Raw genomic sequence first — 14565 nt, 5'->3', positions numbered from 1 at the left:
AAAGTGCTGCGCCTAGAACTGGATGCAATCATATTGCACAGGATGGTAATGAATTAAAAGACTTCACTTTCACCCAAACTGTAGAAGATTCTAATTAGCTAAAATGCTCCGCAGACACTGATATTGTTTTGGGTTCAAACAGCCCAAATCCCTATTGATGCCAAATATCTGGAACCTTTGATTCCAGCCATCAAATATTTGCAGGCAGTGGTGCATTTTACAAATCCAAGCACTTTCAGCATGAAACAAAACATATCTTTGTTGAGGCTTTCTTGTTTTAGCTCTGGATGGAATTGCTGAGTGAAGAGTTTAAAATCCTCACCTCGCTACAAAGATTTGCAAATTACCCATTTTTAATCCAGAGTTTTAGAGCTAGATTCACCCAGGCAGAAACTAAATGACTTCACAAAGCATTTATGCATTTATCAGGGGCTGATCTGCTCTTCCTGACTAGCCTGACAAGCTCTCTGTTCATGTGATATTGGCTTCTCAGCACTGGAATAACAGCAACAAATCAAAATCAACCTAATTTGGCATGTTCAGCAGATGTGAGAAAAGAATAGATGTGATTCTGTGTGAACGTGTCACATGGGAGAAACATGGCACATAAAATATTCATTGGCACAGAGAGGACAGAGCATAATGATCAGCAGACAGTGTTTGCACTGCCTACCTGTTCAAGTCTGCGCAGGTACAATAGAGTAGGCAATCACTTAATCCTTATATAAGCCATTTAAGTAGTCACTGTGATTCAGTGGGTCAAACCTTTGAATCAGAAGGCCATTAGCTCAAGTCTTACTCCAGCGATGTAAGCACAGAAATCTAGGTTGACACTCCCAGTGCAGCACTGAGGAGTGCTGCACTGTCACAGGTACAGTCTTTCAGACAAGCTGAAAAATCAGGGCCCTGACCTCTTGGTGGACATAAAAGATTCCAAGAAGTGGGAGCTCTCCCAGGTGTCTGGACCAATACTTACATTTTGAAATTCTTTTTTATGGGATGTGGGCTTCGCTGGCTGGGCCAGCATTTATTGCCCATCCCTAATTGCCCTTGTGAAGGTGGTGGTGAGCTGCCTGCTTGAACCGCTGCAGTCCGTGTGGTGTAGGTACACCCACAGTGCTGTTAGGGAGAGAGTTCCAGGATTTTGACCCAGTGACAGTGAAGGAACGGTGATATATTTCCAAGGCAGGATGGTAAGTGACTTGGAGGGGAACTTACAGGTAATGATGTTCCCATCTACCTGCAGCCCTTGTTCTTCTAGAAGGTTCTGGGTTTGGAAGGCGCTGCCTTAATGAGTTTCTGCAGTGCATCTTGTGGATGGTACACACTGCTGCTACTGTGCATCGGTGAGGGAGGGAGTAAATGCTTGTGGATGTGGTGCCAATCAAGTGGCATGCTTTGTCCTGAATGGTGTCAAGCTTCTTGAGTGCTGTTGGAGCTGCACTCATCCAAGCAAACGGGGAGTATTCCATCACACTCCTGAATTGTGCCTTGTAGATGGTGGACAGGTTTTGGGGAGTCAGGAGATAAGTTACTCGCTGCAGGATTCCTAGCCTCTGACCTGCTCTTGCAGCCACAGTATTTACATGGCCAGTCCAGTTCAGTTTCTGGTCAATGGTAACCCCTAGGATTCAGTGATGGTAATGCCATTGAATGTCAAGGGGTGACGGTTAGATTCTCTCTTGTTGGAAATGGTCATTGATTGGCACTTGTGTGGCACGAATGTTACTTGCCACTTGTCAGCTTAAGCCTGGATATTGTCCAGGTCTTGCTGCATTTGGACATGGACTGCTTCAGTGTCTGAGGAGTCACGAATGGTGCTGAACATTGTGCAATCATCAGCGAACATCCCCACTTCTGACCTTATGATGGAAGGAAGGTCATTGATGAAGCAGCTGAAGATGGTTGAGCCGAGGACATTATCCTGAGGAACTCCTGCAGTGATGTCCTGGAGCTGAGATGATTGACCTCCAACAACCACAATCATCTTCTTTTGTGCTAAATATGACTCCAACCAGCAGAGAGTTTTTCCTGATTCCCATTGACTCCAGTTTTGCTAGGGCTCCTTGATACCACACTCTGTCAAATGTGGCCTTGATGCCAAGGGCAGTCACTCTCACCTCACCTTGGGAGTTCAGCTCTTTCGTCCATGAACCAAGGCTGTAATGAAGTCAGGAGCTGATTGGCTCTGGAGGAACCCAAACTGAGTCAGTGAGCAGGTTATTGTTAAGCAAGTCCCGCTTGATAGCACTGTTGATGATTCCTTCCATCGCTTCACTGATGATGGAGATTAGACTGACGGGGTGGTAATTGGCCAGGTTGGGTTTGCCCTGTTATTTATGTGCGGGACATGCATAGACAATTTTCCACATTGCTAGGTAGATGCCAGCATTGTATCTATACTGGAACAGCCTGGCTAGGGGCGTGGCAAATTCTGGAGCACAAGTCTGCAATACTATTGCTGGAATATTGTCAGGGCCCATAGCCTTTGCAGCATCCAGTGCCTTCAGCTGTTTCTTGATATCACGTGGCATGAATTGAATTGGCTAAAGACTGACATCTGTGATGCTGGGGGACTCCAGCTTGGCACTCAGCCTTTCTTGCTGAAGGTTGTTGCAAATGCTTCAGCCTTATCTTTTGCACTGATGTGCTGGGCTCCCCCATCATTGAGGATGGGGATATTTGTGTAGCCTCCTCCTCCAGTGAGTTGTTTAATTGTCCACCACCATTCATGACTAGGTGTGGCAGGACTGTAGAGCTTAGATCTGATCCGTTAGTTGTGGGATCACTTAGCCCTGTCTGTCACTTGTTACTTCTGCTGTTTGGCACACAAGTAGTCCTGTGTTGTAGCTTCACCAAATTGATACCTCATTGTTAGGTATGCCTGATGCTGCTCCTGGTATGCCCTCCTGCACTCTTCATTGAACCAGGGCTGATGCCCTGGCTTGGTGGTAATGGAAGAGTGGGGGGGTATGCCGGCCATGAGGTTACAGGTTGTGGTCTCATTCTGCTGATGCTGGGGGCTGAGCTACTGTTGATGGCCTTATCAGTCAGAAGTAAAGCAGATTATTTGGACTTTTTCGCATTGCTGTTCATAGCTCCAAAGAGGAGTCATTTTGGACTCAAAATGTTAACTCTGTTTCTCTCTCCACAGATGCTGCCAGACCTGCCAAGTTTTTCCAGCACTTTGTTTTTATTTTCTATTTGTGGGATCTTGCTGTGTGCGAATTGGTTGCTGTATTTCCTACATTACAACAGTGACTACACGTAAGCATTTCACTAGCCAGCAAACAGAGCTTGGACCTCCTTAGGTTATGAAAGGCATGTTGTATTTGGTTTGACCATCTTTGTTACAATGACTAAATGACTCAGTAGACCCCCAACTCCAGGGACTCTCCTGGTTTGGCAGCATCCGCAAACTGGAATTTTGTGTCAATGGGCACTACATCAGCCTGTTTCCAATCTACCAGCACACCGCCATTACTCTCCCCCACCATACCGCCAACCCCAAGCCCCCCACCCACCCCCGACCATCCCCCCACCATTCCTCCCCACCCCACCACCACCCTATCACAGTGACCACAGGCTCTGCCTGTGCTTATTAGTGCCCCATGTTATATTTAATGGTACTCAGGTACCATCCTAGCTTTCAAAGCTGCTTTCACACTGTTGCCCTAATTTGGGTTCAGCACCAGCGAGATGCCGTCCACTCAGTTTGAGGCAGGTCCCTGGGTCTTGTGCCTTGCCTGTAGTTTGTTGCCCCAGCTGCAGACAAAGGCCGGATGGACAGGAGACGGCTCCTGGATTGGGGGCAGCACAAACAAACAGGCCACTTCAGCCCGATTGGTCCATCCTGCTCCAATCATTTTCCCCCTTTGTCGAATTCTGAGGGTTTTCCTGAGGCAGAGAAAGGGCAGAGCGTGCACCCACTTGCAACACCCCCCTTCCCCTACCTCCCCGAACAGCCTCCAACCCCCCCACAGCTTTGCTCCCAGTCTTATGCCATCTTATTTTGTTGGGGGTAAAACCAGGCTGAGGCTGGAATCGCCGGAACAGCAATGGGCTCTTCAACCTTGTGAGGCTGTTCCTTCAAGAAGACCATGGATGATCTGCACATTGACTCCATCCAGCCAGCTTGGTTCCTTAATCCTCAAGCCCCTGGGCAGCAAACGTCTACTGATGTCAGATGTAAAATTAGCTGAGCTAGCGTTTACTGGTCTGTACTGGAGAAACTTCTTCCCCCCCGCCTCTGAGGAGTAATTCCTGCCTCCAAGAGCTGCAGAAGCTCACTCGTCTCAGAAGCGCCACCAGGAGCGGTGGCAACTACTGGGACTGCATCCAGACCGAGTAGCAAAGAGCCAGGGGCCAGGTGGCAGGTAAATTGTTTGGTTGGGGGGTGGGGGTGCAGGTAGCATTCTCAGTGGCCCCCGCCCCTGAGGTGGGGGGGAGGGGGCACAGAGTACATTGTGTACTTCAGAGGATGTACCTGTTTTGCGGGGTCTGTGGTGGTGATACGGCGATCAGAAAAGGAAGCCTGTGAATGAGGCACTCCTACTTTCCCACCGTCTGCCCAAGTAGACTTACCTGCTGAACTTCTCCCCCGTTGCCAACCTCTTCCCACCACCCATTAAATCATGGCCAGGCCAGGGTGGGTGGAGGGAAAAGCATCCAAGGAATTTTGCCACCACTGTCACCTCCCCCCACCCTCCCCCACTCCCAAAACTGCAAATCTACCCTCAGAAACTATGAATTTCTACCCCTAGTGTTTCCTAACTTTCCCCCTGAATGACCAGCCTCTGATTTTAGGGTTGTGTCTCTTTGTCCGAGACTTGCCCCGCCTCTGGAAAGTTTCTCCCTGTCTATCGTAGCACCTCCTCTCAAAATCTTAAACGCCTCAATCAAGTCACCTCTTAAACCTGGGCCAAAATCCTGGAACTCCCTCCCTAACAGCACTCTGGGTGTACCTACACCACATGGACTGCAGCTGTTCAAGAAGGCAGCTCACCACCACCTTCTCAAGGGCAATTAGGGATGGGCAATAAATGCTGGCCAAGCCAGCCAAGTCCACATCCCATGAATGAATAAAATTTCAAAAATCGCTCTGTGACACATTACCCTGTCTTTGGGCCACATAGGCCGTATGTCCCAGTGACTTGCTGATTGAGTCAAATGGCATGTTCGTTGGGTTACTTGTGATTGGCAGAGTACAGACTGTCATCAACCAGCCCATGCTTGCAAAATTAAAAGCAAAGCGTCAACTGCTTGATGTGATTCTGCGATCAGATAGCACTTGCCGAACAATCCTGAGTGCGCTAATAGCTACACTAACAACCAATTTAAGATAATCAGTCGAGCTCATAACATGGCTTATTTACACTTGTTAGAAGCGACATGTATTCATACGCAGGGACCCGTTCTCTGCAAACAATAGGAATATGTTCAAGTCGTATTCCTTGTTTGCATTACCCGGAAGCCCTGGGAGTCCATATTTGTCCATTGCTTTCTCCATGGCAACACCTCGGCTAATCAAGAGTCAACTTGCTAACCAATCAGCACCCTTTTCTCCTGTTGAACAAATTGTTGTGACCATTTGAAATTTGGCATTCTTGCATATGTCCTGATGTGTGCAAGATGAAAAGTTTCAGTAACATGTCTCCCTTTTCCTATTTTCAGGCCTGGGCAGCTACAAGTACAGCCACCAATGGTGGAGTGATTAAAATTGGGGATGCTCACGAGGCCTGAATTAGAGGAACGCAATGATCTCGGAGGGTTACAGAGATGGTTTGGGGCGGGGGAAAGGCTGTGAGGATTTGGAAATAAGCATGAGAAGTTTTAAATTTAAATAAAGAGTGGATCAGCACTCTCACCTCTGAGTTAGAAGGCTATTGAGTTCAGATCCCACTCAAGAGACTTGAGCACAAAATCTAGGCCGACACGCCCCAGCGCAGTACTGAGGGAGTGCTGCACTGTCAGAGGTGCCATCTTTCAGATGGATGTAAAACATCGCATAGCATTATTCTCAGAAGAGCAGGGGAGATCCCCTGGTGGTCCGGGCCAATATTATCCGTCACCCAACTTCACTGAAGAAAACCCCCGATTATCTTGTTATTTATGACATTGCTGTTTGCAGGAGTTTGCTTTGTGCAAATAAAGCTGCAGCGTTTCCTAGATTACATGAGTAGTTACCCTTCAAAAGCACTTCACTGATTAGAAAGTGCTGTGGGACCCTGTGAAAGGCGCTACCTAAAGCAAGTTCTTCCTTTGTTTCTCCATCCCTCGGACATTCTGTGGCTGTGATTGGAGGATCAGCCGGCTTGGACTGGGCACGGCCATTGTTCCCAATTGCGCTCATGATGCAAGTTCTTCAGTTCCTCAGAGATTCAGTTGCTGAACGTGCTGATTATTCAACAGCAGGGAGATCCCAAACAATCCTCGGCCTTTGCCGAGTGAGGAAGCCTCAATCGGAGAGAGCAGTGATCGGGTGTGACGATCAGGCCCGCTGCTCCTGAGCTTGTTGGGGGCCTGGGGAGCAAGAATACCCAAGATTTATATAACTTCATTTTAATTCATTCTCATGATGTGGGTGTTGCTGGCAAGGCTGGCACTTATTCCCCATCTCGAGCTGCCCGAACACAATTTGCTACAACGATGTGTATCGTTAGGCAGGGCAGTTAAGATTCTACCATGTTGGTGTGGACCTGGAGTCACATACAGGCCCAGACTGGGTAAGGACAGCTAGTTTCCTTCCCTAAGGGACACCAGTGAACAGATTGTGTCTTTACAGCAATATGACGACTTCCTGGTCACTTTCATTGAGACCACCTTTTTATGCCTATCCTCAATGTGCTTTCTCACTCTCTGGATTATTACTCCCTGATGAGTTACTGATCACTGACACGTTACCGTTGCTGTGAAGGGTGGGGGTAATGAATGCTCATTGAGGACAGGTTTGGGTTGGCAGCCCATTCTATTCCCGCCTTCCAGCACCTATCCACGGCCTTGCAGTTTACAGCACTTTGGCACACCCACAGTTGCTGTTAGGGAGGGAGTTCCAGGATTTTGGACCCAGCGACAGTGAAGGAACGGCCGATATATTTCCAAGTCAGGATGGTGAGTGGCTTGGAGGGGAACTTCCAGGTGGTGGGTGTTCCCATGTGTCTACTGCCCTTGTCCTTCTGGAAGGTAGCAGGCGTGGGTTTGGAAGGAGCTGTCTAAGGAGTCTTGGCGAATTCCTGCAGTGCATCCTGCAATGTCCACGGGCTTTGCAGCACTATAGAGAGATCTTGCACTCAAATAGTCAAAGGCTGGTTTCATCATGACATTTTTCTTTTAATGCTTTCCATTCTTCACCCCAACCCTGACAAGAAACTCTTGCCTTCCCTAATAAGGAAATAATGTACGTGCTCCTTCTATTTTACTGGGAATGTTAATCGGAAGGATAAGTCAGGGTAGAGAGTTCAAATCAGCTGCCATTGTACTTGCTGCTGAAATATAGTTGGGCTGGATTATTACTGTTCCATTAGCTTCCACCACTGTTTTATAGACTCACTGCCTCATCCTTCACTCACTTACAACTGTCGAGAATCACTTCAAGACACAGTAAGTGGCAGCAAACTCTTTGTTCGGTGAAAAAGAAGCAACGGGTTGACAGCCCTTGTCATGATAGATTCTCCGAAGGAGCTGGGCACTGCTCACTGAAGGTTAGCGGTACGAGGGGAAGAGAGACATTTCGAAAGCATCATTCACAAGCTCAGGATGTCCTGAAGGCTTTTTGTGCCCAATGAAGAACGTTGGAAACGAAGTCGCCGGCGTAACTCAGGGGTACATGGCAGCCAACCGGTGTGTAGCAAGATCGCCCGATGGTGCAACGTGATAATGAACAGATAATCTGTTTCTAGTCATGTTTAGGGATAAATATTGCCAGGCTACTGGTGAAAGAAACGTTGCTGTGCAACAAAGCAATAAAGACTTTTGACCGTCAATCGACTGGAGGATCAGAGGCCTGAAACGCTAGGCTGTGTTTTGTGGGGTGAACGGGGGTATCGCCCACCACTTGGAGAACCAGCAGGGAACATCCCCCCCCCCCACCTCCCCCGCTCCCCCTGTCAGTTCTATGGTAGGAGGGTGGAAGCGCCCTTCAGGCACTTCAGTGGCCACCTTCAGGCCTTCCCTGAGATTGAGGTCCCCCTGCGGCAGAAGTCCTGCCCACCAAGAGCTGCCAGCCAATCAGAGGCCGGGCAGCTATTTGTCACTGCCAGTGCCAGCAGGAGCTGTGCCCACCAGAGGCCCAGAAATGAGGCCCCAAACCAAAAGTGAGGGTGGGGGGTAGGGGGTCACAGGGCGGGTGCTGCAGGGGCTGGGAGATTGCTTTCAGCATCCCTCCCTCCCCACTTTCGAATGCCAGGTCCCTCGATCAGGCACAAAATGCCGGATAACATATGACCTCCACCCACCACCTCAGGAGGGTTTGTTAAGCAGCTTGCCGAGGATACAGGAGAGCCGTGCGGCTCCTGTTAACCTCCCCAGCCACCACTAAACTGCAGTGGGCTCAGGGATAATGGGTGTCAACCGGCTCATTAATGAGGCTCGTTGACATCCTGCCAATGGCGGCCAGGAATGCAGGGCCAGCCCCTTCCGCCCTCCAACTTAATCGGGGGGGGGGGAGGTTCTCCCACCACTTAATCACAGGAGAGGCCCAAGTTGGCCCAGCCACCATGGTTCCCATGGTGACGACTTGCATTATTAAATGCAGCCTGTCAACTCCATTCCTCTCTCCTCGGATGCTACCTGACCTGCCGAGAGTTTCCGGCACTTTCTCTAAAACAAAGTCTGCAGACTGGAGAAAAGGATTGAAGGAATTAAAAAGTTAAACAGCTTGTGAAGACTCTGAGAAGAATAATCCGGAGCAGGAGACAACAGGGTCGATTTTTGTCAATACCCCCGAACAAAACATTAGCAGAGATGGGGTGGGGGGGGGGGTGGTGCGGAGAGAAGCAGCAGTTCAGTGGTAACGCCATTGGAATAGTAATCCAGAGGCCCAGACTAATGCCCATGGAAGACAGGTCCAGATCCCAACATGACAGCTGGTTCAATCCAATTAACAAAATGTAAAAACCTGGTCTCAGCGATGGTGGCCGTGAAACTATCACTAATTGGCTGGGAAGGAAATCTGCCATCCTTACCCTACATGTCGGGCCTACATGTGACTCCAGGCCCACAGCCATGCGGTTGACTCTTAACTGCCCCTCTGAAATAACCTAGCAAGTCACTCAGTTCAAGGGCACTTAGGGATGGACAACAAGTGCTGGCCTTGCCAGCGACACCCATCTCCCCATGGAAAAATAAAGGAATTAAAAAAACAAAATTCAGGTCTCTCTTCCATAAAACGCCAGGGACAAGTGGAGCTTTCAGGAGTGAGATGGGTAGATTTTTGGGGGGGTGGGGGGCGGTAAAAGTCTAGCATTGAGGAAGGTAAATAGAACTGAGGTACAGTTCAGCCAGGATCTCATAAAATGGTGCGAAAGTCTCGAGGGCTGAATGGCCTCCTCACATTCCAAATGTTCCCTTCCTTAGAGAAAATTGGAGGGGTGGGTGGGCCAGTGACTGAAGTTTCCCCGATCCTAAACAGAGCCTGCACACAAGAGAACAGTTCTTTTGGGCCACAATAAAACTATTGAACTCATTCCAAAATGGCAATCAGCAGCTGTGCTGGAAATAGTAAAATACATCAATGCATCTGCTCAAAACTAACAGCCTACAGCTACGATATTGTCAATCTTACCCTGGCTCTGGGGCAGTTTTGTGCACCTGCACCCACAGTCCACAAGAAATATGCTCAATCTCTCCACGCACACAAAAAATAATCCCAAGTCTTTCCTAAAACACTTTCTTTCTTTGTCAGAGTGGATTAGTGAGGTTGAGGTTCGCTGTCTTATAGAAGGAGGGTTGTATATCACAGTGGGGCTCGGACACCCCTTCATTACAAACGTGCCAGACTTAAAGGCATTCCCTGGACAGCCATGTAAGAGTAACGTTATCGAGAGCAATTCTTTGTGGCCACACAATGCTCCTCAGGCAAATCTCACACTTTATGCAACAACCAATCCAGATCTACAGCCAGGCCCCTCCACACTCTTTGCAGTTCCTTATTCCATCACTGGATATGAGCATCACTGGCAAGACCAGCATTTGTTGCCCATCCCTAATTGCCCTTGAACTGAGTGGCTTGCTAGTCCATTTCAGAGGGGCAGTTAAGAGTCAACCACGGTGCTGTGGGTCTGGAGTCACATGTAGGTCAGACCAGGTAAGGACAGCAGATTTCCTTCCCTAAAGAGACATTAGTGAACCAGATGGGTTTTTACCCCAACTGATGATGACTGTGTCATGATCACCATTACTGAGACAAGCTGTATAATTCTGGACGCATTAATTGAATTTAAATGTCACCAGCTGCCGTGGTGGGATTTGAGCTCCTGTCCCCAGAGAATTAGCTTGGGCCTCTGTATTACTAGCCCAGTGACACTACCATGACACTACAGTGTCTGTCACCTTCTTCACCGTCTAATCTGCCAACGGCACCAGGAAATGACTGCTCTAAATAGTTACAGTTCCTCCCTAAAATGATTACATAATTCCCACTAAAACCTGGCCTTGTCCAGAGAATGTAAGAAAACTTTTGGAGTGGGGTAAGGCCACTTGTCCCATTGGATCCAATCCATTCAAAGTACATGTCCGATTATTCTGTCACAACCTCCCTCCTGCATTGTGACCTATAAAGTTCGGGATTCGCAGGTAAAGTTCTTCCCTTTACTTCCCATGATTGAAAAAAAAAAAGAAAGGCTCAAACTGTTTTGAAGTCCGTCTTCATGATTCTCAGTCCTGCCCCTTCGAGAGTTTCCCTTCATTGTTAATTTATCCCATTCTGTCCTCAGGACAGAAGGCAAAGCGTTTCACGGGGGACAGACGTCACAGCGGCCGGGCTGAAACACAGCTACCGTCGTTCTGGGAACGCCCGTGTTCGGCGAACCCCTACCTGAGGCCCCAAAATCCACCCCCCACCCCCTCCCCCCACCCCTCCCCCCAACAAAAAAAAAGCAAATGAGCAACTGCACCCATGGTCAGCAGACGAGCGACACCCCAAAAGCCAGGGCAGGGAGTGACTGGCCGGAAGAAAAGGAATGCTCTCTCCCTTTTCGTCCTCAACATCCTGCCCCAGTGCTCCCAGCCCCCACCCTCCTTCCATTCCCTGACGCTCATCAACATGTTCAAAGGAAAATGAGCTTTGAGAGTCAGTTCTGGCAAAGCTTCAAATCAATGCTCAGTGAGGCCACTACAAAGTCATTTTAAATCTCCTTTGCGACTAAACCCACCACCGGATTTCTGTGAGGCTTTACTGCTTGGTTTTATCCCTTTAAATCCATCCAAGATATCGCAGACTCAATGTAAGCGAGCGAGACATAATTAAAAAAAAAATGCCAGCAGAATGTATACTTAAGATTTAAGTAAAAGAAGGGTTTTGGTGTTACCCCCATGACCCATTTCAAAATTCAATCCTTACAAGGGTATTGTAGCCAGACAAATTCATCTTTTATGGGAAAGTAAAGCTGGATTGTCACCGGGGTTTCAATGCAAGACACAGCGGGTGGGTGGGGAAGAGTCGCGTTTACTGTGAACACTTCATAAGGGCATCGGTTTTGTCAAAGATTTTTCTGAAAATCATTCCCCGAGCTCTGGACGTCGCTGGTGGCGTTGGCATTGATTGCCCCCACCCCAAACCCCCTCCACCCTTAGTTGTCCTTGAGCAGGTTGGCATTGGGCTTTCTGCGTGAGCCGCTGCGGTCCATGGGGGTGAAAGTGCTTCCGCAGAGCTGCTGCCTCGGGACTTCGAGGATTTTGCGACGATGGAGGAACGGCGTGTATATGTTCCGAGTTGGGATGGTGTGCGACTTGGGAGGGAAACCTGGAGGTGGCGATGTTCCTATTCCCTTGTCTTTCAAGGTGTGAGGGGGTCATGGGTTCAGGAGGTGCTTTTTAAAAGAGGCTTCAGCCACTTGCTGTGTAAGACTAAGGTGAAGTGCTCTTGGTTTCAGTCATTGGGCAGTTTAAAATGATCAATTGAGAGTGTCTCACAACATTGAATTATCTCACCCAACTCCACCAGTCATTACCTCTACCTGGACAACCTCATATCTTACTATCGACTAACCAAACCAGGTCTAATCAAGCCGTGGTTGACAAATTCATAGAACCGTACAACGTTTACAGCACAGGAGGCCACACCATTTGGCCGGTGTCCATGCTAACTTCCCCACGAGTGCAACTCAGCTCGTTCCACTCTGCGCACAAATACTTTCCCCCCTTGAAAACCGCGATTAAATCTGCCTCTACCCCCCCGCTCCCAGGCAGTGCATTCAGGACCCTGACCACTCGCTGCGTGAAAAAGGTTTTCCTCATGTTGCCATTGCTTCTTAGGCCAGTCAACTTAAATCGGGAACGGTTTCTCCTGATCGACTTTGTTCAGCCCTCTCATGATTTTGAACGCCTCTCTCCAATCTTCTCTCCACCTTCTCTTCTCTGAGCAGAACAGGCCCCAGCTTCCCCAATCTACTTTTCTCTTTTGTTCATTCACGGGATGTGGGCTTCGCTGGCCAGGCCAGCATTTATTGCCCACCCCTAGTTGCCCTCGGGAAGGTGGCGGTGATATCTTAATATCCCTCATCCCAGGGACCATTCCCATAGGTCTTTTCTGCACGCCCTCTAAAGCCTTTGCAGTGGAAAAATAAAGTCAGAAACAACTCTCTAAGAACAAGACCAGATGTGAAGTCTCCGTGCAGGTGGATCTGAAGATTCAGCACCTCGTCCCTACAAACGCACACTCACCAAAACTTTATGCTCGCCAGTCAGGTTAGGTGGTTCACACAGGAGCTGGGTCTCCGAGACTGTCAGAGCACAGGGGTTGTCCCCTATCAGCACTGTGTAATTCAGCTTGACATTGCCTGGCGCGTTGGGAATCAGGTTCCTCCCCTACAAACAGAAACAAACACGAATTAAGCTTCCGTCTGAAAATAAGTCATGTTGTTACTTGGTGGGGGCAGGTTTCCCTGTGGGTCCAAAGGTGGCATTGCAGGGCAGAAAGGCACGTGCACCATCGGAACACATGGAAAAAATAGCGGCAGAGAAGGAGGCCATTCCACCCATCGTGAACAGGCTGATATCACAATACTGGGCACGGTGAAGGCGAGAGAGTGAGTGGTGGAGTTGGAGGGTGAGGTCGAAGGGTGAGGGCAAGGGGGGAGGGGGAGAGCGAGAGCAAAGGGGAGGGTGAGGACAAGGGAGGAGGGCAAGGGGGGAGGGGGAGGGGGAGGCCGAGAAGGAGGGCGAGGATGGAGGACGGGGAGGAGCGTTGACATACTCACTCGCGCAGACACACGCACTCCTGCAGACAGACACGCTCACTCGCTCAGACAGGCACACTCACTCACTCAGACACACTCCCGTAGACAGACACACACACCCATGTAGACAGACACACACACTCGCTCAGAGAGACACACTCACTCGCTCAGAGAGACACACTCACTCGCTCAGAGAGACACACTCACTCGCCCACACAGACACACTCACCCGTGCAGACACACTCACTCACTCACGCAGACAGACACACACAAGCCCACAGGCAGACACACTCACTCCCGCAGACAGACACACTCACTCCCGCAGACAGACACACTCACTCCCGCAGACAGACACACTCACTCCCGCAGACAGACACACTCACGCCCGCAGACAGACACACACACGCCCGCAGACAGACACACACACGCCCGCAGGCAGACACACTCTCTCGCCCACGCAGACAGATACACTCACTCCCACGGACAGACACACTCACTCCCGCAGACAGACACACTCACTCGCGCAGACAGACACACTCACTCGCGCAGACAGACACACTCACTCGCGCAGACAGACACACTCACTCGCGCAGACAGACACACTCACTCGCGCAGACAGACACACTCACTCGCGCAGACAGACACACTCACTCGCGCAGACAGACACACTCACTCCCGCAGACAGACACACTCACTCGCGCAGACAGACACACTCACTCGCGCAGACAGACACACTCACTCGCGCAGACAGACACACTCACTCGCGCAGACAGACACACTCACTCGCGCAGACAGACACACTCACTCGCGCAGACAGACACACTCACTCGCGCAGACAGACACACTCACTCGCGCAGACAGACACACTCACTCGCGCAGACAGACACACTCACTCGCGCAGACAGACACACTCACTCGCGCAGACAGACACACTCACTCGCGCAGACAGACACACTCACTCGCGCAGACAGACACACTCACTCGCGCAGACAGACACACTCACTCGCGCAGACAGACACACTCACTCGCGCAGACAGACACACTCACTCGCGCAGACAGACACACTCACTCGCGCAGACAGACACACTCACTCGCGCAGACAGACACACTCACTCGCGCAGACAGACACACTCACTCGCGCAGACAGACACACTCACTCGCGCAGACAGAC

General features: G+C 49.8%; 1 protein-coding gene across 1 annotated transcript in view; it reads right to left on the bottom strand.

Annotated features, from left to right (window-relative positions):
• The window catches only part of plxna1b (plexin A1b), a 538027-nt gene that overhangs the window by 73159 nt on the left and 450303 nt on the right, over positions 1-14565 (bottom strand). The window contains exon 18 of the mRNA XM_041191009.1: positions 12880-13023. Within this exon, the coding sequence (XP_041046943.1) occupies positions 12880-13023 (144 nt within the window). The remainder of the gene's footprint in view (positions 1-12879; positions 13024-14565) is intronic.

Source organism: Carcharodon carcharias, chromosome 7 (assembly GCF_017639515.1).
Source record: "Carcharodon carcharias isolate sCarCar2 chromosome 7, sCarCar2.pri, whole genome shotgun sequence".
Lineage (NCBI taxonomy): Eukaryota > Metazoa > Chordata > Chondrichthyes > Lamniformes > Lamnidae > Carcharodon > Carcharodon carcharias.
This window is presented reverse-complemented; position numbering and strand designations above follow the sequence as displayed.